The sequence below is a fragment of the Cryptotermes secundus genome, unplaced genomic scaffold (assembly GCF_002891405.2).
Source record: "Cryptotermes secundus unplaced genomic scaffold, Csec_1.0 scaffold5, whole genome shotgun sequence".
NCBI classification, from domain to species: domain Eukaryota; kingdom Metazoa; phylum Arthropoda; class Insecta; order Blattodea; family Kalotermitidae; genus Cryptotermes; species Cryptotermes secundus.
Window position 1 is genome coordinate 4,414,939 of NW_019724742.1, and position 24,831 is coordinate 4,439,769.

Here is a 24,831-nt window from a genome sequence, read left to right on the forward strand (position 1 = left end):
TTGTAAGAAATATTCCATCTTTATACGTCACTGTAGTGTGATCGTGGTTGAAACGGCAGTTGCTGATGTTCTCTGGCTACATGGTGAAATCACTCAAAGACCTATGTTTGGAAGAATAACCTGCTTATGGTATGGACAGAAGATTGAAAGACTGAATGAAGTAATTCATAGAAACTGCTCGAGCATTTGTAGAAATAATTCAAAAGCTCTGAAAGCATGTATTCTGGACTTGCAATTCACCAAGGAAGTTTCAGCTGGAGGGAAATTCAACACAGTATGCCCAAAGCTCTACTGCAGTCCTTGCACATTGGTTCAGCACCCATGACTGCAGTATGTACTGGCAAGAATATGAAGTAATGTTACCAAACATATTCAGAGCAGGCAAGATGAACTAAAAATGCCAGATTTTTATCATTCAAAGTATAAAATATTTTTCTGTGTAACGAATCAACCAAAATGAGTGTACATTTTTATACACATACATGATAATCCATTGAGCTATTTAATTTTCAGAAAATTATTTAAAAAGCCCCATTTCTTGTGCCACCAGATATATTACATGGTACTGTCACATGGGCTTCACTGAGTCACATTTTTATTCGCCCCTTTCAGTCTTCAGTGTTCAGCTGAAAGAAAATACTCACTCCCTCTACATTCTCTGAGGATATAGGTTAGAATTACGCTATTTTTTGGATCATATTGTGACATGATGACAGCACAGTTTAATGAGAGAAGCTGTCTGTTGCTAGATTACGGCACAGTATACATATGATGACACCATCAAATAGAGATCTATTGCAATGCAACAGCCGGTATTCTGGGGGATATAAATACTGGGACCTGGCCCTGCAGGTTGGGGGAGACAGTAAAACGGGGTCATGAGTTCCACAGGACTTGGACCCGAGAATGACTGCGCTGGCGAGGGCCAGCAGCATTTGTAAATAACAGACCCATCCTCTCATCAGAGAGGGTGCCCCACATCAGCAAACCAAAACTGTCTGACAGTAATAAAAATCTGGTCTTGGGCCCCAGATGAGTGCTTGACACTAAAACAGACTGACTGACTGACTGACCGACCATTGCCCTTAACATAACTTAGATTTTGACAGCCTTATTCTGTTGACAATGTGAGGAAGCCATCATCATGAGTTGAACTGTTAGTTGTGAGATGGTAGCCAGCCAGCAACAGTGGAAGCACAGGCCATTGTTGAGATCTGTTGCCAGGCAATGAGTGGTGAATACACAGCAGATTGAGAAGACTTAGTGCACTTCGGTTTCCCCTGCAAATCTTCATTCCACCAAATTCTCCATCATAATCACCTGGGGCAGGCTACAGTAGGCCAGTCAGTGGCCGCCGTGCCAAGTGGACCCAGTTGGACTCCACCCCCACTAAGCGAAATTTTGGTGCGTACTGTAGTGAATTGTAAATTGTGTGAATTAGCTATAGCCATATAGTTACTTGCAATTACGATTTGTAAAGCCAATTGCCAGTCCTAAACCTATGTCTAGTCATTACATTGTGCAATATTAATGACATAGTAGTTTATGATTGAAAACCACCCAGTAGCCAGACAGCTGCATCACATCCCATAAAGTGGCTGAGAGACTAGCGCTATGAACTTTTGCTTCCTGTAGTCACTGAGAGACTGAGGAAAATGACAGAAAACCCCTTCAGGATAGCTGGTGTCTAAGCTGAAGTTCAAACCAAGCACCTACTGAATACAAGTCTAGAACATTACTTGTAGACCAAACTGTTGCAAAGGCATTTGTATCTGACGACCTAATGTAGACTAGTCTCACCACAGACGACTACGACGTGAGATTTGAAGTTCTCATGGTGAATATGATGTATCCTTGTATATGAGGAGGTCATGTATTCGGGACATCCAGAAGATGCAGGCAGCAGATTCCACCAAAACATTCCCAACATTTACCGCGCTACACGGCATCACATCACGGCAGTATTGACCGTTCCGTTAGATTAGGCAGAGCAAAGGGTTAAGCTCTGTGTTGTCATTGCTTCCATAAATCACACACATGGCAGCAGTTTGTAGTTTTTCCAAGGAATTTTTCACTTTCTTGTTTCCAGAGTGAAGACAACCTGAAAAGCTGTGACACCCCTGATCTAAATGACTTGACACAGTTGCTTGCTATCATTATGCAGCATTTGCCTGAAAGTCATCAGGATTACCAACTCACTGCCCACATGGTGGAAACAGTGCAGGCATTCATAAGCAGTAGCAAGGGCATCTCTGCAACGTGACCCTTGTCATAAAGCTGATGCAAGGTTTGTTATGGCTGTGTGTAAAGTAAGGCCCCAATGCAGCATCATGTAGAGACACCAGTCTCTTAAGATTCTTCATAGTACTCACCAAAGTTGTACTGGAATTATAGTTGTGACAGTTCAATGAATTTTGAAACTTAAAATCAGAGAAATAGAAGAAGCCTCTTATGTAGTCATAAGGTACTCCTTTTGTCCATAGTGTCTGTATACGAGTATGTCACTGATAGAAATAGTGCAGCACTACAAATTTTATATTTTCATCTTTCTTTGCTATTTAATTTTGTTCTGTTGTCTAAATGTTCATATATGAAACTGTTTTTGGTGTGTTTTTTCTTCTTAGGAGGTGGGAACAGGCATGTAACTTTTTATGATGTGAATATTCATTTAACAGAGAGTCAGCATTAAGTCTCATTCATTTCGTAAAACTTTTCTGATAGTTCTGATCTGCTGTTTTCAGAGCACTGATCTGTTTTACTTAGAGCAGTGGTTATCGGTCTTCAGGACAGCGATCTACATTCCTCAGAGGACTGATCTGCTCTCATCTCCTGTCCTCTCCTACTTTTCTTAAGTACTTCCCCTAAAGCACTGACCCACTTTTCTGAACAATGATATACATACTTTTCTCAGAGATTTTCATGTCTCATATAATTTATGGTCAGTAATTCCATGTATTCTGTTATGACAGTGCCTTTTACAAAATTCAGCATGATCATTCCAGAGTTTTAACTAAGCTTTATTCAACAGTGGAATGAAGAATTTTAACTATGGCATGGTTTTGACTTATTTCATCCTGGTCCATCACACTAGCAATAGTATAAAAGATTATTAATGTCATCCAGTGTGATTGATAAATTTTGTGTTTTTTAATCTGTCATCCTTAACGTGTTTCAGTCATTGTGACCATTTTCTGAAAGACATTATCAGTACTTACAGGAACTACTATTACAATGTCATAGATATAAAATATTATTCTGTGACAATTAGTACAATGTGCATGAATTTGTTAAACATTTATAAATTATGTCTAATTAGTATGTTTACAAAGTATTGTTTAAAAAACTTTTTGTTAAAATGTACAACCAATTTGGTTTGTGTCTTTATACTTCTCTTTAAAGGAAGAGGAAACAATTTAAAAAATGTATGTTGTTATAACAACACAGCATGGCCTGAACAACTGGAAAACACTAGAGAGTCCTATTGTTGAAATGATGGAACCACGACGTGGCATATATTCCTCTTCCTTTAAAGAGGAGTATAAAAACACGAACCAAATGGTTCTAGATTTTAACAAAAAGTTTTTTAAACCATACTTTGTAAGTAGACTAATTATAAATAATTTATAAATGATTTAACAAATTCATGTACATTGTAGTAATTGTTACAGGATAATATTTTATATCTACAACATTGTGATAGTAGTTTCCATGTGTATTGATAATGTCCTTGTGAAGATGGTCGCTATGACCAAAACACGCTAAGGATGAGAGATTAAAAAAAAACAACATTTATCAGACACACTGGATTGTGTTAATAATCTTTTATACTATGGCATGGTTCTTTTAATATCAAAAGTTTTTATTTTTCAGCTGTATTTAGTGCTTGGAAAGCAAACAGAATTGTTACATATTTTTTCACTTTCACGAGAGTGGTGCATATTTGATACAGAATCCTTGGAATCCATCTTGTGCTTGCTTTCTAAAAGTGAAAGTGCTTATGAATAACTGTCTACACTACTAGCACTGATTTTCACTTCTAAGATTTCAAATACAGAAACATGATGTCCAGAATAAGTTTCTTATCATTGTTACTATTCATGTGATGGACTGGTGTTTGTAGCTATAAGGGAGAGTGCTGTGTCACAGTTGCCCTTCAGTGCAGAACACTGTTCAGAGAGATGGCTCACTCTGTCACAGTTGCCCTTCAGTGCAGAATAGCACTCATACAAATGTGATATCAGCAATGAATCATGCCCGAGTTGTACTCCAGTGAATATCAAATGGTTTTCAGCCTAGTTTCGCTAAAATTTCATTCCACTCACTGCTCCACCTTCTTACTAATTTCTCTGGACACAGTCTTGTGGCGTGACTGAGCACATGTGCACAAAAGCCACTTAGAGACATACAAAATGACTCTATATAAAAGTGACAGCTGATGCATGTCATTGTTATAGGAAACAGTGATGAATTTTGACTAAATTTGAACCACCTATGTATGTCTTGTTCTGTTTTTAGCAAAATGGAATTGTCATTAATAAGTCATCACTTTAGCTAACTGTTCAGTTTGTGATTGCTGCATCTCCCTGATTGGTAAATATCTTAACTCCGTGAATAAACCATAACTACTTGATCCTCTTGCACTACAATGTTTTACATGCATTTATGGACTGTAAAGATATGGTATCATTGTCAGAAAGTATCATTTTTGAGAAGGTATAATGTAAACAGTAATTTAATGTTATAGGTGGCATACCTTTTACAATATTGTACAGCTGTTTAATTTATTCTTGTTTATGTTACAATACAAGAGGAAAGTGCAGTAAAATATCATTAAAAGTGCATTTATCTTTATGAATAGTATTTAAGGGTTGGAAGTAATCACTCCATCTGCCAATGATGACCAAAGAAATGAAGTTTTACAGATGAAGAGTTTTTTCAGATATTAATTTCCTTGTGAGATATCCAGGAGTATGTGGAGCTCTAGTCAAGAATACCTGTTTGTGGGCAGACATTGAAAATTTAGGCAAGCGATGAGGATTCATTAAAAAGTATGATGCATTTAAATAGTTAAAATCAAATGAACTATGCTAGAACATGAGACAGAGGTGTTCAAAATCTCTATGGGAAAAATTTAAACAAAACCGTTACATGGAATTTTGTGGACTAAAAATATATCCAAGGAAGTTAAAGAGATATATTTTACAGCATAGGTGGAAATATGCTGTTACATTGAGGTGAAGTGTGACCATTGGCTGAAAAATTGAGGTGTAAAATAGGGACAGCTGAATTTTATTATTTAGAAGGTCTTCAGGAGAGAAAGGAGAATAGAATGAGAAATGAAAAAGGTAGAGTCATCCTTGTGCTTAAATAATTGTGCATCACACCATGAACATGTATGGGGGAGTGGAGGCATAGTTTCACAATTCTAAAGTGATGCATGTCACAGAAGATGATGCCTTCATTTGTTTCCACTGATGGGGAAAGAAATTGAGAACTTACCATTCTCTTCTGCATTATATATGCTAGTCCCATAAAAACGTAGAATGAATGTCTTAATTATGAAATCATTTGGAATGCTGGAAACTGCTCAGCTCTTCTAGCTGTATTTGTGATTCAACCGATGTCTCTGAACTAAAAGTTGGTACCACTGATCTGGGAAGAGGGAGCACAGGTAGGATTGGTGGCAGCTGATAAGACTATGAGAATGCACTACAGTAGTAGAGAGGAAACAGGAAAGTTACATTTCTAGGCACATTTGCAACCCTGTAGGGTGCATTCTGTTCATTCTTCTGTATGCATGGAACAACAATTTGATTGATTTTATGAAATCTGATGTTGGAGAATGTATGAAAAATTGAAGAGTATTTATGTTTTCATGTAGATCATGTGTGTGTGTAATGAAGTACACATGTATTGTGCTTCATACAAGGGTTGGGCAAAATAAGTGAAACACTGGATACTGTACACTTTCATTTATTAATACAGTGCTGGACCATCTTCTGGCTTCAGTACAGCTGGAATTACTCTTGGAATGGACTTTTACAAGTTTTGAACAGTCTCTAGCAGAATTTTATACTCTTCTTCTTGAACATGTTCAAGGTGATGCAGAGAGGGGGGTGAAAATCTGTTCCTCACTCAACCTCCAAAACTGACGAGAGTGGTTCAATGATGTTCAAATCTTGCGATTGTGCTCGCAAAGGAAGGTGTTGAAGTTCACTTTTATGCTACTCAAACCATGACTGAACAGTTACAGCTGTGTGAATGGGCATGCTGTTGTCTTGGAAAACTGTATCATTCTTAGGAAATAACATCTGGATCATGAGATGCACCTGATTACCCAACCTATCCATATACTCCCTTGCAGTAATTCCACCACGAAGGTAATAATGGGACCAAGAGAAAACCACCACCACCACAGAACATCCCCCATGTTTCTCAGAATTCCCAGACATTCTGGACCGTATGCTTCCTTGATGTTCTCCAAACGTAAACGCCTCCTGACATATGGAACAGTGTGAAGGACGGCTCATTTGACCATATTAGGCTCGCGTTTCTAGTTGTCTGATGTCAAGGTTTCATGGTCGTGACACCATCGTTTAAACATCTGAGCACTGCTTTCAATAATCAGAGGTTTAGCAATTGCAGCCTTGTCATGGATGCTGGATCTGTGAAGCTCACGTTCACAGTCTTTGTGGAAACTGAGTCTTCGAGATGTATATTCGGTTCTGCTGTCACCCGTGCCGCAGTAATTGTGTTTTCGACACAACCCTTCATAATGCATGACGATTTGATTTCGCCCACTGCTTCTCTTCGCTGAAGTTGTGTTCCCATGTTTCGTGAATGCTGACATAACCTTAGAAAATGTCGCTCTCAGTACACGCAAGAATGTCACATGCTCAAGCTAAACACGCACCAACTATCTGTCCTCTTTCAAAATCGGACAAGTCTCACATTTTCCGATTATTTCGCATGGACTGCCATTGAACACTATAACACTTATACGAGCACTAGATTTAAAAAAGAAACGGAAGAACATTCATTGTTGCCAACTGAAGTTCTTTCACTGTAGCCGACACAAATTCTATTCCTCAGTTTGTGTTTACATTATTTTGTCCACTTCATGTATATGCATCGCTACATTCCGTAAACCTAATTGATTGATACTGTCCATTACCACAAATATAAACAAAAAATATGACTACATATTGTATTATGCACCATTTAAATGGAAATTACCTTCTCCGGCTCCCAGTGACTTTACAATGGCTGTCCGTAAAAACGACAAGAAAAAAAATGTTCATATAGTTTGTGGACTCTCAAAGCTTATTACCGAGTACATAAGAACCCCGTGCCTGGACGCGGTTCCATTCTTTTCGTTCGCTCAAACTGTGTTTCTGCGAGCCGATTGATAAAATTTCTTACCGAGTGGGCTACCGAAACTGGATTTTGAACTTAAATAGGTACGGAATATAGATGCCACTGTGAAATTAATCGCATGTCCGGATGCCAATGTGTAATAAGTGACATGGACGAAAGTTATCGTAGGATGTGAAGATTTGGGTGAAGCGGGAACGAGCGGGAAGAAATATGGATCAATTTTATACAGCATTGAGTTTATATCGTCGACGAAAATATGAGGAATGTGTTGCAGAGTGTACCGAGCTATTGGAAAAGAATCCATATGATCAGGTTTGTATTACAGTGTGCTCGGTTATTAAGATTTTGGTGTTCTGGGTTGTCGTACCTTCCCGGATGTGAAATTCAGGCGTAAGGTCGGACTGATGAGGGAAGCAGCAGAAATTGATCTCTACCCCGTGAAAAAAGGAGAGCGGATTCTCATTGAGCAGATTGCGGAAGCCTCTTGTACGCCCAGTGAAGGAACGAAAGAAAAGTTCTCCAAGCACCGATTACTTCTAAATAACATTCCATTACCCCAGCTCATGATGGTGAAAGAGGTGGCTGTTTCTTCACTTTCAGTCTGCTGGGTCTGTGAAAAGGGCCATCGTTTTCTCAGTTCTCAAGCTGAAAACTCCCCTCCTATTAGAAAGCTTAATGATGGATCTGAAAACAGCCACTGCTGTCCATTTTGTACACAATTTCACTTTCCTCCTGCAACGAGCATGTGCTCCAAAACATCTGTATCCACCCACAAAACTTAGCATTTTCACAACCCAGAAGACCAAAATCTTAATATGACTTAAGTGAAAACATCAAAGCTTATGTGATAGGTAATGCATTGAGAATAGTTTTTACTTTGGAATGTGTGGTCTGTACTGTAGGCAATTTGGACTCTCAAGATGAAGGCACTTACAGAGCAAGTATATGTGGATGACATTGAGGCAGAAGAAGAAGGGATTGCAGAGGCACTGATGGACACTGACACAATTGCACAAGTTGCAAGGCCAGGTACCTCACTCCGTACACCAGGTACTGCACAGGGAGGATCGAATCAGGGACTCAGGTACAAATGACCTTTTGATTATAGTTTAAATAAGAGTTATCAGCGGTTGTCAGGTGTCATACCAAATTCTGTATTGCAGCATCTTGTTGCTCACTATCTCACTGTGTTTTGTTCCTCGTCTATGCACCTCATTTAGTCAGGTTCTAAAATGTATGCCTTCTGTTTAACCATTCACACTATCACTATGTACAATTGCAGCCTTCATCAGATATATCTATGCAGTAATGGAAGTTGGTACACACTGTATGCTTAAGGTGGTTGTCAGTGGAACTGAAATTTAAAATTAAGTAATCAGGACAAAGTAGATAACTTTCAGTCCAGTATGACATACAGGTTTACAACACTTTGGTCTTTATTCGCCTTACACGTTTCGATTCAAAAGAATCATCTTCAGAGGCGTGCTGTGTCGTATGTACATACGACACAGCACGCACGTAAACTAAACAACTAACAATAAGAACATACAACCAAGAGAAATAATCGACATCTTCTACCATCCAGAGGAAAAAACATGACCCAATGTTGGTTCACGATTTTTAACATAATAACTAATTTTTATATACAAAAGATTTTTAATACAATTTTAAATACATAGGGAAGCTACGTAATTTTATGAAAAAGTGAACATCACATTGCATGCAGTGGGAAACCCCAATCGAATACCCAGCAAACACGCTTAAACGAAACATCATACGTAAATCTACATGTCAATGTGGCTGCATAGGGCAAACTGTGATATTTTAGTTCTGTGGCGCTACAGCCCCAATTTGGGCCTAGGCCTACCTCCATGAAACTCTCCGTTTCACTTTGGTTTACTAGATCTTACACATACAGTAGGACTCCGAGTGATCAGCTTGTTGCAAGGCCTCTACCTGTAGGCAAACACAGAATAACGCACACAAACACATTCATGCCCTGAGTGGGATTCGAACCCACGATCCCGGCTTCTGAGCGAGCGAAGACAGTGCACACCTTAGACTGCTCGGCTACCATGACCGGCAAACTGTGATATAGTGAGCACTATTCATAACCTAAGTGCATAATGTTAAAACATCTTATGTGACAGTGTTTCCTGCTCGTAATGGTGTGCCTCTGAAGATGATTCTTTTGAATCGAAACATGTAAGGCGAATAAAGACTGAAGTGTTGTAAACCTTTATGTCATGCTGGACTGAAAGTTATCTACTTTGTAATTGATAGTGTGACGGACCAGAATGAGACAAATCAAATTAAGTAATCAGGTGTAGGTTAGAATTAGCTAAAATTATGGTAGAATCAAAATTAAAGTGATTTTGATATCCACTTGTTTTCTTCATATTGTTGCAGTAGTTCATTAGTGCACTGTTTTTGTCATTCTTTTGTCCTGCTTTGATTTCTTGTTTCTCATTGGCATGTTTCAGCTCATTTACACATGTATCTGAACTGCAAGTGGTAGGAGAAAGACAGAAGCACAGTTGAACAGTCACATTGCAATGGTTACCACTTCTACTTTCTTGCATCAAAGTTTGTGATTCAGTTGAGAATTTACATTTGTCTGAAGTTATCATTCAGACAGATTTGTAGGAATTAGAAAGTTGTATTGTAGACTTTTCGTATTCAGCACATTGATGTTAAGTCAGAGGTAAGATATATTTGGTTCAAGAATGATCTTCTTTCTATCACATTTGTGTTAGTATATAGTTACAATCTGAACAGCTGCAACACTTGGGACTCTTGAGTTGGCCACATGGACTTTCATACATTAGTGGTATTTACTTAGGCCCTTCTAGGTTGATAAACTTTCCTATGTAAGTGTACTAGAGGGGTGTCTTGTAAAGCAGACCTCTCTAGTTTGGGAAATGTCTTAGAGCATAGACGTTGGTTATCAGGGGCTCAGCAGGCCACAGCAGAACTGGTAATGGGCTGTGAATGGGTAGCTGCGATGTTCACTTACTAAAATGAATGTGCATAGTTATGGAATGTTTGTTAAATGTATCTGCAGCACAGCTATGACTGCAAGATTTTCTCTTACCCTTGCTCTTAGGCCTCGAACACAAACTGGGCGTCCACTCAGTGGAGTAGTTCGCCCAGCTACTCAGTCAGGTCGTCCTGGGACAATGGAACAGGCTTTACGTACACCTCGTACAGCCCGAACTGCACGTCCCGTTACTTCCCAGTCTGCCCGTAGTGTGCGCCTTGGGACAGCATCGATGTTGACGGAATCTGGTGGTCCATTCATACAGCTGTCACGGCTTAATATGGGGAAATATGCTGCTCAAGGAATCATTGCCAAGCCACTGTTTGAATACATCTTCTACCATGAAAATGATGTGAGACATGTAAGTTGTGTGGTGCATGACATGTATTTTATGATCAAATTTAACTAGGACAAACTGACAAATAGTGAACCAGTCCTCATTTTGTCTGCTGTCATGTGCTGAAGTTTCCCACTGTCCGTGGCTGTAAATCATTTAGATTAATTTAAGTTGAATTAGACTAATTCTCTAATCACTCCTAACTACAAACAGACTCATCGTATAGCCATGGCACTGACCGCATAGAAAACACCTATTAGGGATGCATGTTTACAGCTCCATTGCCTAGCACTGGGCATGGCACGGACAACATAGAAAACACCTCTTCTGTTGTCAGAATTGTTGTGCTACTGAGCACCGAGCTGTAGCATGGTCCACAGAGAACACAGCTTCCATTGTTACGTGTTCTCTGGAATGTGTATGCTGAATTGTTGCCTAGCAGTGGGTTGATACGTCTCAGTATCATGATTGTGGTTTTGTCATGATGTTCCAAACAGCCAAAGCTTTAGCCAGATTTGATTAATGATAGATTATTGTTTTAGGCACTGGAACTAGCTGTGCAGGCAACACAAGCTTGTCAATTCAAGGACTGGTGGTGGAAAGTGCAGCTAGGCAAGTGCTACTTCACTTTAGGCTTGGTCCGGGATGCAGAGCAACAATTCCGATCGGCACTGAAGCAGCAACAAGTGGTGGAGATATTCCTTCGCTTGGCTCGTGTTTACATCCGTGTGGACCAGCCACTCTCCGCTCTGGATGTGTGTAAGACAGGACTGCAGTACTTTCCTGGGGAGGTGACGCTGACAACAGAGATTGCAAGGCTGTTTGAGGGTCTTAATAACATTCCCACATCCATCAAGTACTACCGAGATGTTCTGAAGGAGGACGCAACACATGTTGAAGCTATTGCTTGTATAGGACTGCAGCACTTTTATACTGATCAGCCTGAGATTTCACTTCGATTTTACAGGTATTGTGTTGTGTATGAATGTTCTCATATGTAATTGGTTCATCGACAGAGAAGCTGCCTAGTGGTGGGTACAGTTATCAGCTGAGATGTAACTTATCTTTTTAATTAATTCAGTTAATTCAGTAGGAAGTCTCGTCATTTCTTACATAAGCTTCTGTACTTTTAATGTCCATGAATTCTCCTCTGTTCGTTTCCTGCCCTACAAGTTAGAGAATCATAGTTGAGGCTGATGTTTAATGCCATGTCCCATGAATAACACACACAAATAGTCATAAACTGTTACTTATGATCTAGTCCAGTGCAGCAGTTTCAATAAGTGAGCAGCTGCCTGAAGATTCCCAAGTAGGGCTGGAACATGTAGCAATTGATGTGATTTTAATGTAATTTTAAGTTAAACAGCAAGTGAACAGTTTTAAGTTGAATTAAAGACAGAAATGAATTGAGTGAGTAATACATCAATGCAACAGGATTCTCAAATATAATATTATGTAAGTATATAATTATTTTGTTTGTGATATGTTAGAAGCCCTAATTGACCCTGTACTGTTACACCTCACCTCCCAGCTGTTTGGGTCCTGATGTTGGTCATTGTGACACAGATGTTACATTAAGTTCATTTAGGCACTTTGAAGCAAATAGATTCCTTCCAATGCTGTGATAATTTTCTTTATTACAGGCAGATGTAAGAAGTATGTGAATCTGGTGGAACTTTATCAGTGTGTTACAATTTATACCTTTCTCATTAGTAATGCAATGTCCAGGTTAAAGTTTGAGCCAATGTATTCCCCTGAAGCGCTGGTACACACTTATCAGAATACATAGTGTCATAAACCAAAAGACCACAATGTGGAAAGGTGTTAGAGAATGGGCATCAGCCATGGCTGTCAATGTCTTGAAATGAAGTTACTGACAAGCTCTGGTTCTGCCTCTTGACACTAATGTATGCGCACATTCTGAATTTTTTTTCCTTGTTTCTCCAGAAGATTGCTGCAGATGGGAATTTACAATGCTGAGCTTTTCAACAATCTTGGGCTGTGCTGTTTCTATGCCCAGCAGTATGACATGACAATAACATGCTTTGAGCAGGCACTCAATCTGGCTACTGACGAGGCAGTTGCCGACGTATGGTACAACATTGCACATGTAGCCATAGTAAGCCAAGTTACTGAATTAATTTGTTTCTTGCTTATTCAGAGATTCATGACTGCTCAGTCTTTGAAACACTTAACAGTGACCTTTGTAGAGTGTGTATGCCCACAAAATATATTTGATGTTTGAAAGTGTTGTGTTATCATAACTGTGATGCCCAATTGAATGAACCAAACATGTGAAAATACATACACATGCATGCACACGCACCCACTGGATTAGAATTTGTTTTATTGCAGCTCCATATGTGTGTGCCTCTTGTAATGTTTTATGCAAGTGTCCCAAGAGGAAAGGTCAGTATTCTGGGAGGTCATAATATTAATCATTCTAAGCAAAAAAGTGTGTCTGTATGAGTACATGTGTGCTATTCCAAAGTTTCCGAGTTGGAGCTATTTCACTTTTCCGTCTATGAGCTGATTGTATAGAAAATGTAAGAGCCTTGACATTTCATGACTCTATGGGCCTCCATGGCCTGTTACAGGAACAGCTTTATTTTTTTTAAAACAGTTATTCACAGTCTGTTCTGTCACTCTTGAATAGTTTCTTACTGGCTCTCTCTTCACAGGTACATTGGTAGGTTGCAGGCAGTAATAATGGGGAATCCCTCCTATTTGATTCTAATGTCATTTGCCCTTGCCCTGGCTCTGGTCTGCTGCTGTGTATTTGTGAGTTATGAACTGATTTGGAAACTCTGCCTTGTACTGTTGCATGCATGTTGCTGTAGAAACATGTTTTAAGAAGCTGTTGCATAGCAATTGATGCCTCTGTGAAACTTATGTGATTCCAAGATTCTACCACCATAGGCATTATTTCTCAGTGCTTTCGCATATTTGTAGGGTCATATGCTTTCCTTGGTCAGTTGACGTAATTACGTGTACAAGTGCTGAAAGTCATCCATCAGAAATCATCTTAGCAGCATTGGGATCATAGTTTTTTGTGGCAAGTGTGTAAGTTATTTCAGATGTGGAATTTTCACACAGAATTATGCAGTAGTGGGTGTAGTAGGAGTCACAGATGAGCACAGTGCATGAAAGATTTTGAAGTGGGTTTGCATATAGTTTGAAGGGTGTACAATCGTGGGTTCAAGAAGGTTGTGAAACATTGTATGATAATCTCCACAAACAGAGTAGAATGGGACAAGTGGAGGGTGTTTGTAGCTGTGGTAATCAGGTGTTAAGAGACAGTTGGTGGTAGCTACACGATCCTTATGAAGGATCTTGAGATATGTCTGCCAGCACACTGTACCAAGAGCTGTGAGGCAGGAACACATGATCACATGAGGGAGAATGATGAGCATACCAGTGCAGCAGATAATGATTTGGGCTCCACCCAGTAGATGATAGAACATGCCAACTTAGTGTTTGTATACAATTCCAAAAGTAAATGACTTGGAGAAGAGCACAAGTTTTGAAGCTCCTCATTATTCAGTTTTCTCCAGCCTTGCATCACTTCATCTCTCTCTGATCCAAATGTTTTTCTCGGCACCCTGTTCTCAGACACCCTCAGCCTACGTCCCTCCCTTAATGTCAGAGGCCACATTTAATACCCAAATAATGCCTAATTTTAACCCACTGTTCACTAGCGTTTCTAAGATGTGGTTGACCACTCAGCCCAGATGGCTGTTCCACATCCCTAGTGTCATTTTCATTGAGTGTTAGGGTGTTAGCGTGTTCTGAACTGGGAAGCGTGTGGAAGGAAGCAGTCATGGCCTTGTTTGAGGTATTACTCAGGCACTTGCCTGTTAGGCTGAGATAAGCCACAGAAAATATCAGTCGGGATAGCCCATTTTTGGGCTCATATTGAAGCCAAGACCTCCTGAATGCAAATCAGAAGTGCCATATGCATTGCTTAGAACCTAATTTTCCTTCAAAATAATAATAGGAACTCAAGCAGGCTGGAGCAAATGTGTCATCGTGTTTGTGTAGTTGACTGGAATGCTGATTTTGCTGATTTTCAGGGCGTCGGAGACTGTAATTTGGGAATGCAGTGCTTAAGATTGTCCCTGTCAGCAGACAGTAACCATGCTCCAGCTTATAATAATCTTGGCGTTTTGGAGATGAGACTTGGACATGCTGAAGAAGCGCGGGCATTCTTCCAGGCAGCAGGAAGTCTTGCCCCATATCTGTTTGAGCCACATTATAATTACGCAAAACTGGCAGAAAAGGTAAAGTGTTTCTCTGAAAACTGAGGTTCATACAGTGGCGTGAAGAGTGTTGTGGTCTTCTTGAATGGGACCCTGTGTAACTTCATAGATAGAGCCTGCTGCCTCCACCAGTAGGGCAGGAGACTGTTTTACTCTGTCTACATGTTGGTCCACTGATCAAGACTACTGTCTGACGGACCCAATTGGGGAGGATACTTGGCCCCCTTTTTACACCCGATGACAGTAACAGATGCAGCTCCTGGGACATTGTGTAATTTTAATTATACCTGCAGGAATGGACCATGTCCAGCAGAACGACTTTACAATTAACTGTGAGTGCCTGTTTACCAAACTGCATGGCCTCACATCTCAGTACACCTTAATCCTGATAAAATGTGTGGCTTTCCCAATAGTAGTATATTGTGGCGATAACATTTCCAGTATAGATGCTTGAGGATGAAGCCAGGACCCTCCCCCCTTCAAGATTTTTGAAACAGAACGAGGATGACGCAAGTAATGCTTGGCGTAGTCTTCAGCTCTGAAGGCAGAGGCGATGCGTTCATCTGGAACTTGGCTAACCTTCGTTCTACTGCAGAGTATTGTGTCCCTGAAGATGGAACTCTTCATAGCATCTGCTGTGAGAACCTCAAACCAAACGAAAAAATTGTTTGTATAAATTTCGTAGACATTTCTATGAGATGGCATCATTCTGAAATTAGTCACCTGCTACTATTATGGATATATGTATTTTACATTGTCGCAATATTGTGTTGTAGGAATTGTGATTTTTGCTGTATGAAATGCAGGGTATTTGTAAACTTTTTTGACAGCTTGAAAGAATATGTATAGTAAACCTTCATCCATCGCAAGGGTTGGGCATATCAAGCGCACCACCATATGTAAGTCTATGTTGGCCCTGTGCGTTAAGTGAGGGTGCATGAACATGGTTGTGCAAAGTTTCCCATTGATATTTAGATAAGTGGATTTATGGTGCTGCCCCTACTGTGTATGAAGTAAGAATACAATATACATGAGAAAGCAACAGAACTGGATGGAACAGGGCAGTGCAAGAGAGACATGTGGAGATTAGGAGTATTAAAAGGATTATGAGAAAAGCTGCAACATATGGTGGTTTGTACCATTTACAGACTGTCTGTATTCAGATTTTCCATATTTTGTAAAGAATTGTTAGCGTTTATTTCTGTCTATATAAGCAAATCATGTCAGGCATGGGTTTACAGTTTTGGGGGATTTTATTGAAACTATGAATGCAAAACCGTCAGTAACATATGCAGTGCTTTACCAGTGTGTTGTGTAGCTGTGTGTGTTCTCATAATTGCTGTGTGGCAGCTTGTTGAGCCAGCAACCAAAATGGTAGATTTTACTGAGCTAGAGAAGGACCATTATGTGCTTTGGTTCCATGAGACACAACCGGTATCAGTTGTTCAATGCAAATTCAATAAAAAGACTACAAAGAACTGCCTTCTAAGAAATACAATGTGTGTATGTTAACCATTAAAAATAATCTTTTGCTGACTGTGGGACTCCACAGCCTGTTACAGGGATAGCTTTACAGATTTACAAGCTGCTGTTATTTGCTGAGAAATCTTGAAGTGTTTGCATCATTTTATTGACCTTGAACAGACAATTGCAAGATGAATGACTGCAAGCAGCAGGGGAGTGTTAGGTTACATGTCTTGTGTACTTGGGTTAGCTCCAGGTACAATTTCAGCATTACAACTTACTTTATATTCAGAATAAATTTTTGTTTTGAAATTCAGGTGTCAGTTGCATTTAATTGCATCATTACTCTATTTATATCATAAAGCTGTTTTTAAAATTAGATCATGGGCACAAATAGAGACAAGTGAACTTAAGTAGCAGTGGTTATAGCATCAGTATATACAGTATTTGCCATTGTTTTTATCTCTATGCAACTTACTATAACATTTGCTTGTTATGGGGCAGTTATTTACAGTTTGTCACAATCTTGATGTTGGTTTGTTTGTGTTTGCTACTTTACCACTGAATACCTCTGTGCCGTCTCTTTGAATTTGTCTTGTCACTGCCAGCTCGTTTCATTGTTTCGCTACATACCAATGCTATATGTTGCTCCTAAGCACAGACTAACTGGACTTCCTGATTGATTTTACACACTTCTGTCCTGGTGTAGTCTGTTCCAAAACCTTAAGAGGCCTCCAGAATCATCAGGAAGGAGGAGGAAGGCTGCAGTGTGGCTCTCAAAGACAGAAGACAGGTGACCAACCTATCCCCCACCACTCAGTCATTGTTGCCTTGACGACAGTGTATCTGTCCATTTTTTGTTAGGTTAATTGAGATATGTTTAATTAACAATGGAGTGTCATTTTCTGTTTGAATTCTATAAATCCCCCATTCAAGATTTTTATTGATGTAACGAACAGAAATGTTCCCCCCAAGCCAAGACCAACTGTAAATGGGGATTTTATTGTGCACACCTGTGCCAAAGAGCACTGATGTGCTGGAGACTGGTAGCTGACGAGTGATACAGTAAGTAGATAAGGGCAGTTCTGACATCAGCCATGTTGTGAATGGAACACTTGCAAAAAGGCTAGTCTTTTGTTATATTATTCACATTTCCTCCCCTCAACAAAATCAGAGCTATAAACTTTTGAAGTTGTTAAGAAAGCCTACAACTACCCTGCACATGACCCTTCATTCACTTGCTGAAAGGATTAAATTAACAACTGGAATTCTTTGCATTTTTCAGATGGGAGACTTGCAGACGAGTTACATTGTGATCCAGAAATCTCTGCAGGCATACCCAAGCCATGTCGATTCTAAGGAACTACTTGAGAAATTACAGAAACACTTTGCTTTTATATGAATAAGGTTTACTGAGTTCAACCTGTGAAGATGATTGTGTAGCACTGCTTCTGAAAGCACCCTGTCTGTGACTAATATAGAAATGTGTTCTAGGACCACAGAGTATGATGTGCGACAGCACTCACAGCACTAGCAATATGCACACGTGGTGTGTCGTTAGCAGGCAGGTCACAAATGCACAAGGTGAAGCAGTTAATTGAGTGTGAGATGATGGGTTCTGACGGCAGTGCTGATGAAGATGCCCGTCTTCTAGGATGTGACACCATGTAATGTGTTGAATCATTACCGGTGTTTGGAGGAATGTGGTGCCTTGATCTTCAAGATAAAGGACTAAGCAGAGTGTAGAGAAGAAGGGGACTAGAGCTGGGGCTATGGAAAACCAGTAGGAGAAGGTAGTACTGAGAAGTGACAGATATACTGTCAGTACCTGTAGGAAGAGGGGTAAAGTAGGAGGATGAAAGAAGGTGGGTAAGAGAGGTCGAACAGAAGTAGAAATGAAATTAATAACAGTAATATAAAATAATTTTACAAAATAAAAATTGAACCGTGCAACGGTTCTTCTCTGTGAAGTTCTTTGGAGTCCCCCCCCCCAAATGCCGGGATGCGAGCCGTTTTTCCCTCTTTCCACTCATAGTCTTAGCTGACGTCAGGTCAGCTGACCTTGTCCCCTCCCTTCCTGGACTGACGTGAGGTTTCTTGTGTGGTGATGAGGAATGCCTCGACCTCTCTTCCCGATACCGTCAGATAGGTAACATCGCCAGTTCCAAATTCGCTGTTTAGGTTGATTTGAGTTTGTGAAATTCTGTTTCGGCCCGGGCGCATTCTGAAGGGGGAAGAGTGCCCTCGCGACCTGATGAAGGTTGTATCAAGTCGAGAGGTTAAGCTTGGTTAGTAATTTTTGGAAACGCCAGTAAGTGACTTACTGTGGTGCTTGGTTTCCTGGTTTTATTACGACACCGTGTGGCGTAAGTAAATGGTTTTGTTTGTTGGCTTGAATAGCCGGTCGCCCTTCAGGCGTGTGAGTATGAATATATAGTTGTGTTCCCAGTAAAGTCAATGGTTGCCATGAGGTGTGCTTATATTTGTGTCTGTGCGCTTAGCCACAGGTTAATTCTGTATTAATTGTGAGTGTGCTTTGATCACTGCCCGCCCATCAGGCCGAGTACACCTGTATACCTTTGTTATCAATATACACATTTATTTATATGTTAGAAACGCCTGTAGTATTTGTGTATACTTGGGTTGTCTGTGTGTCCCCTACTAGTTCAGACTAGCAGATCCGTCCAGCTTGGCCCATAGTGCCGACAGTGGTCTTCCTCTCCCGAGATCCCCTACTCGACCTTGGGGAGGCATAGTGCATCACGTACAAGCAAGTCGTCTTATGAGCCTGTCCCTTGCCCGCTTTGAATAGGAGTCCATGGGTTAAAGTGGGTAGGAGAACTGGGTTCCCTTCTACATGGGAAGGGAAACGGCACAAAGTGGTAGCAGAGCTGGGTTCTCGACCCACATCGGCAAGGGGCAGCGGCTCAAAATAAAGGGGTAGATGAATAGATCCATCTTCTGCAATGTAATGCCGTATATGCCATCGAAAGTCGGTTGATGTTTTGGAGGACTGTGTTGCCTCCATGTTCATGGTCAAAGAATATGCCAGGCAAGAAGCAGGCAGCAAGCAAAGCTATGCCTGCTACCTGCACTTTATAGCACTTGAATCAGAAACCCACATAATGGAAGCCTTTCTGTTTGTTCAGTTCAACTAATGTCTTGAAAGAGAAATGAACAAGTTTCCCATTGTAATCGCTGTAGGCATGTACACATTATCAGAATCGTTGGAAAGTTTTGACACCCCCTTGCATGCCCTTTTTACTAGCCTCGTATCTGTTCCCTAATTCATGGAGGTTGTGACATGTGGCTTGGTCAGACCTCTTCACTCCAGCATGTATTGCCGCTTCTGTCTGTGTCTGTCGGCAGTGGGGAGTTCAGGTATTTGCTCACTGTTGCAGATCCTTTACCATGTTTCTTGTGGCTGTGGGGGAAACACTGCTGGAGCACAGGCCTAATGTATTGTTACAAGTAAGGAGACATTGAACTCACCATCTGGTTTTTAGTAGATATAGCATAGTTTTTCCAATTGGGGCATGGATTTTTTTTAAGAGTGTTGTCTTCTGAGGTGCGACACTGTGTAGTTCAGAGAGAGCCCAGTGTTTCAGAGAAACCTACCACTTCCATCTTCAGGGTTCAAGACTGAGCCAAACAAGAAACCAACAGAAGCTGGTGTGAAGGTCAGCAATTTTCATGCTTGACTTGCTCCTTAACACTGAAGATGGAGGCAGTATGTTCCTGTAAAATATCAGTCTGTTTGATATCTGCATGGCCCTGCAGTCCAGAAGATCATGAGCTTCGTAATCACTGGCAGGAGAATGTCCAGGCTAGTCCTTGTACTTGTTTGTTTATTTATTTGTTTTTGCCGTGTATTATCAGTGTTCCTACAAGTCTTACCTTTATCCTGTAGTCCTCTATGGCTCTCTAGTCCCATGTCAGTATATCCTGTCATGTCACTGAACTGACTGAATGTTATTTGTCCTCAAGTATTGCACTGTCTTGTCATGCATATCTATGGAATGAATTTTTTGTCATATCAGCTGATACAGTTCTTAGTATATGTAAATGAAAAAATTGTTTCCTATGTTTATAGTCTGATCTTTATTTGCAAAATCTGTTCTATTCATTCCATTTTTCCATATTGGTATATATTGTTTAGTGTGTGAGTTGTATATCCTGCGTGAGTCATGCTTGAATGTGTAAAAGGTAAAGTTGTCCCTGTGCTTAACTAATTAAGCACTGTGCCATGAAGGTGTGTGGGGCAGTGGATGTATAGATCCATATTTTCTTGATCTTAACACTAGTTGGAAGTGAGTGGGCAGCTTCATGCCCCTGCCACTTTACCCCCAGTACCCATCGGATAGAAGGCTTGGTGGGCCCCAGAGCCGGTCTGAATGACATGGAGAAAAGAAAATTCTTAATCCTACCGAGACTTGAACTCTCACTCCTCGGTCATCCAGCCTGTAGCCAGTCGCTGTACAGACTACACTATCCCAGCTGCCTGAATATTCACGTTTATAAATACTGGTGTTTTTATATTCACTGGAGACAGGTGCCATTAAAAGTAAATGTCTGGTTGTGATTTATCTTTTGATGGTTGTTATCATTTTCTTGTTTTTAAACAAGTTTGTGTTAGCATGTCTAATTATCAGAGCATGTGAAAGTGACTCATTTTTCTTTTTGAATTGTATATTTGTTATTTATCCGCATTTTGTATCATATTTTGCTCTACAGTCATGTTATTTGTTCTGTCTGTCGTTTGTATATCAGATTCAGAAAAATTTATTTATTCTAACTTGTGAAGGTGCTGCTCTGGATAATGTGAATTGTTGATTATTATTTAATCCACCATTGTTGGTTTACGATGTATGTGTGTATTTGTGTTTCACCTTCTCTCTATTATTTTGAGATCTGAGTAAAATATTCGCTTTCATATTGGTAGACTGCAAGGCTGTGTTGTGTGCATTGAAACCACCACTGTTCCTGGTGCATAGCTTTATTCATTACATGTGAGGAAATAAGCCATGAAAGGAAATTTCAGATGTTGTACCTGATATTGGAGAACCAGTTGCAGCTCCTTTTAGGAGTTGTGACCATTTGTTTGTAACAAATACAGCTAATTAAATTCAACTGTTTAGTGGATGATGCAGTACTGTAGACAAGCTGCCAGCGTATGAGGCCCTGCACTGATAAGGTGTCTGCTGGTAATAGTTGCTGCATATAAGAGTACAGGAAAAAGGAAGTGGTTCAATGCCGAATGACAACATGAAAACGTATCTGCTGAATTGCAATACTCTATAGATTGCTGTAACTATAGCACACAAAATAAAGTCTTCAATAGCTGCTTGCTAGTCGTTGCTTGGTAACAAATCTTACCTGGTTAACACTTCACAGCTGAGTTATATTACAAATGAATGAATTGAATTCACGAATGAACTCTCTTTTATAAGTTCAGGAACACCGAATAGAAGCTACTGGTCTCCTGTATCCACTGTAGCGGAAATGCCTGGTGATCCCAAGATTCCTCATATCCACGGAAACCTTTGCTGAATCTTTGTTGACATGAGAATGAGTTATAGCTAACCATTGCCTAGGAAATGGACTTCTGCATGTTGGTTGGTATTCCGTATTTGGGTGGTGTTTGCCGAAACGTTGCCTAGCAAATGATGGTTGGAGCATTTGTTGCAGACGCCCCTGTACAAACGCTACAACACTATCCAACATTTTTAAATGTGGATAACATGCCCGAAGCTACTCATGAAGTAGATGAAATCAACCAACGTCTTCAACATTAATCCTGGGAACCAAGGTTACACAATCATTTTTTTCATCATTTTACTCATTGATATTATTTTGTTTTGTTGGTCTTTCCACAATCATGGTGTTACCTGCAGCGGGTCTGTTTATTCTTTCTTGAAATTGTATTCTCAGAATTCACTTTTTAAGTGTATAATATTGTGGCATGTAGACCTGTTGCTAGGTGGCAACCACAAGATAGACTACCATAAAGGGGCTTGCAAACAACAACAAAGGAATGGTGTTTTCTGTGTGGTCTGTGCCACGATGTTATAATCAGGGCAGTTGGAGCAATGAGTTAGTTGTGAGGCAGTCACCAGCCAGTAAGAACGTGAGAATGGAAAAATAGTACATGGTTAGCTGTGTGACCAGGCACTGACTGGTGAGGACGCTGAGAAGACTTGGTACGTGTTGTCGTGAACTGCAGAGTGAGTGAATTAGCCATAGCACTGTAGATACTTGTAGTCAGTATCTGTAAGTGTTTAGTAAATCCAATTACCATTCCAAACCCTGTCTGTAGTCACTCATACAGGTGGCAATATCTTACCAATTTTATTGAACTGTTATTGTATTGATATTCTGAAGGTGTGAAGTCTTCAGTCTTCTGAAGCACATTTCTGCTAAGCTGTAGAATGTGGCACATGTTATTTATTGCAGGTCTGATGGGAGCTGTAGGCTTGTATATTATGACATGATTACTTAAACATTGTCCGTTGTGTGGCAATGCCTTAGTAAACAAGCAAGCCATCACTAGGCAACTGATCGCCAGCACATCAGCAACAATGAAGGAACTGAGTTCCAATCTGTGCCATGCTATTTAAGTAACCGAGTCAGTTGCCACCATGAGGAGTTGTGTGAGATGGTAGCCAGATGGCAGAAGGAACTCCACTGTTGGGAACGAGAACCTGGCAAAGCCTAATATAGACTGCTACCAAGCAACAACTCGTGAAGGCTACAGCGAACTGAGACTGTGTGCTGTAGCATGTAGATTAGTGGTAGTAATACAATTGTTTGTGGCTATGAGTTGTAAGAGCCCAATAAATCTCATTAGCAATCTAAACTCTGTGTCTAGTCACTTACACCTGACAGTGTTTCACTTTAAGCCATAACTTTCAGTGCTTTCGGATTGACTTGTGGAATCTGTTTCTTAAGTTCCTGGTTAATTATAGTTAGTTAGAGTTCTCACCATGTCCTTGCATTTTCTGATTGGGATCATTTTGTGGTATGCTGATTTGAGTATTATGTATAAACTGTTTATTTTCTCATGTAAATTATATTTGTCTATTATTAATTTACACTGATTTTCTTTCTCACTACTAGATAAATTGTTTTTGTTCATTGATTGAATTATATTTTTGTTTATGTTTGCTGTTTAAAGTATTTTGCTTGACTATTAATGATGTATGTTATGTGCTGCTAGACATCCAATGGCTCTCTGTTCTCTACCTGATTTTGTTTAAGGTGGGCTTCTCCAAACTGTATGAGCAAACTGCCCTGTCATCATCATAATTGATGTCTCTTCAATAGCTTATTTTAAAAATGGGAGCTATCTCACCTAAGCGGACAATTTGGTTTTTACGGCTGAGAATCAAGGTAACATAATTTATTCAAGGAGGAGGTTACTGAATGCTTAAGTGATGAGGGTCGAAAACATTATTACTGGCCATGGTGCAGGGGCTATCCGATGCCCACCGCCTTCTCGTCTGTTCTCTCACCAGTATCTGCATACAGTTAAAGCAGACCTGGGTTTCTACGTATGTATTGGATAATGACAGAAATACAACACAATTATTTTCATATTACACATGGTATACACAAAATTAATCACATCCAAAATCCAACTCAGCATATTTAAAACCAAAAAGAACTAACCAGATTCACTGTTCCTATAATGGCAGTTCTAAAATAATAAGGAATTCTGCACAAACCTTTACTTAAAGTTTGATGCATGTTAGAACAGTTGAATCACATTCTTAGACTGGAATTTAAAATGTGTTCTTTATGGAATATAGGTCAGCTGGTGAAATTGTCTGACTGTCATATGACATTTGCCTCCTTCAGTGAATACTTGTCCTGCAATAGATTTGATGAGCTTGTCACATAGTTACTTATTTATAAGGAGGCGACAGGATAATGGCCATCACAAAAATTGTATTTAAACTCGTGAACCAGAATGGCCGGTAGAGTTAATAAGCTGTAAATATGACTGTGCTGGCGAAGGCCAGCAGCATTTGTAATGAAGCACATATGGGCATGTGGAGTAGACCCCATTTCTGTATGTTTTACAGCTATGGACCACTTTTACCAGATTTATTTGAATCCATTCATAGGAACATGAGAAATTGCATAAGTCTTGCTCGCATCTTGTTATTCACAGGACAGCCTTCCAAAACCATTGAAGAGTAGTGTGACAGGATGTTACTCAACTTTGTATAGCTTATTCTTGCAATCTTTGACCCTGATATTCTGTTTGCCACATGTTAGCAGTTCAGGCTCAAGTTTGTCAGATATCTTGATGTAGTTATGAGGCACCAGACCATTAATAGGTTTGTGAGTTC

General features: G+C 40.0%; 2 protein-coding genes across 7 annotated transcripts in view; both read left to right on the top strand.

Annotated features, from left to right (window-relative positions):
* The window catches only part of LOC111862698 (rab3 GTPase-activating protein non-catalytic subunit), a 51,812-nt gene extending 46,971 nt beyond the window's left edge, over window positions 1-4,841 (top strand). The window contains exons 25-26 of one of the 2 annotated variants that reach the window (XM_023848300.2): window positions 2,090-2,287; window positions 2,742-4,841. In XM_023848300.2, the coding sequence (XP_023704068.1) occupies window positions 2,090-2,263 (174 nt within the window). In that variant the 3' untranslated portion in view covers window positions 2,264-2,287; window positions 2,742-4,841. Of the gene's footprint in view, window positions 1-2,089 lie in introns of both variants that reach the window. The other variant, XM_023848299.2, reaches the window with a different exon arrangement.
* A 2,609-nt stretch (window positions 4,842-7,450) lies between these two features.
* On the top strand, window positions 7,451-23,564 carry LOC111862692 (tetratricopeptide repeat protein 8). 5 transcript variants are annotated; one of them, XR_002842477.2, is made up of 9 exons: window positions 7,451-7,689; window positions 8,280-8,461; window positions 10,484-10,778; window positions 11,297-11,721; window positions 12,702-12,873; window positions 14,828-15,034; window positions 17,763-18,270; window positions 19,879-19,948; window positions 22,931-23,564. XR_002842477.2 is itself a non-coding variant. In XM_023848281.2 (7 exons), the coding sequence occupies exons 1-7, from the start codon at window positions 7,588-7,590 to the stop codon at window positions 17,877-17,879; spliced, it is 1,500 nt and encodes a 499-aa protein (XP_023704049.1). In that variant the 5' UTR covers window positions 7,451-7,587; the 3' UTR covers window positions 17,880-19,129. The 5 variants fall into 5 exon arrangements, 3 of the variants coding, with proteins under 3 accessions (XP_023704049.1, XP_023704050.1, XP_023704051.1); XR_002842476.2 differs by lacking the exon at window positions 22,931-23,564 and having other exon boundaries at window positions 19,879-20,746; XM_023848281.2 differs by lacking the exons at window positions 19,879-19,948; window positions 22,931-23,564 and having other exon boundaries at window positions 17,763-19,129.
* The last annotated feature ends 1,267 nt before the right edge of the window (window positions 23,565-24,831 follow it).

What these genes read in the sequence shown, in the direction of transcription:
- LOC111862692 (XM_023848281.2), top strand. Translation starts at nt 7,588, where the DNA reads ATGGATCAATTTTATACAGCATTGAGTTTATATCGTCGACGAAAATAT. An exon ending in GGATCGAATCAGGGACTCAG is followed by an intron (nt 8,462 to 10,483) that starts GTACAAATGACC and finishes CCTTGCTCTTAG; the next exon opens with GCCTCGAACACAAACTGGGC. An exon ending in ATGAAAATGATGTGAGACAT is followed by an intron (nt 10,779 to 11,296) that starts GTAAGTTGTGTG and finishes TTATTGTTTTAG; the next exon opens with GCACTGGAACTAGCTGTGCA.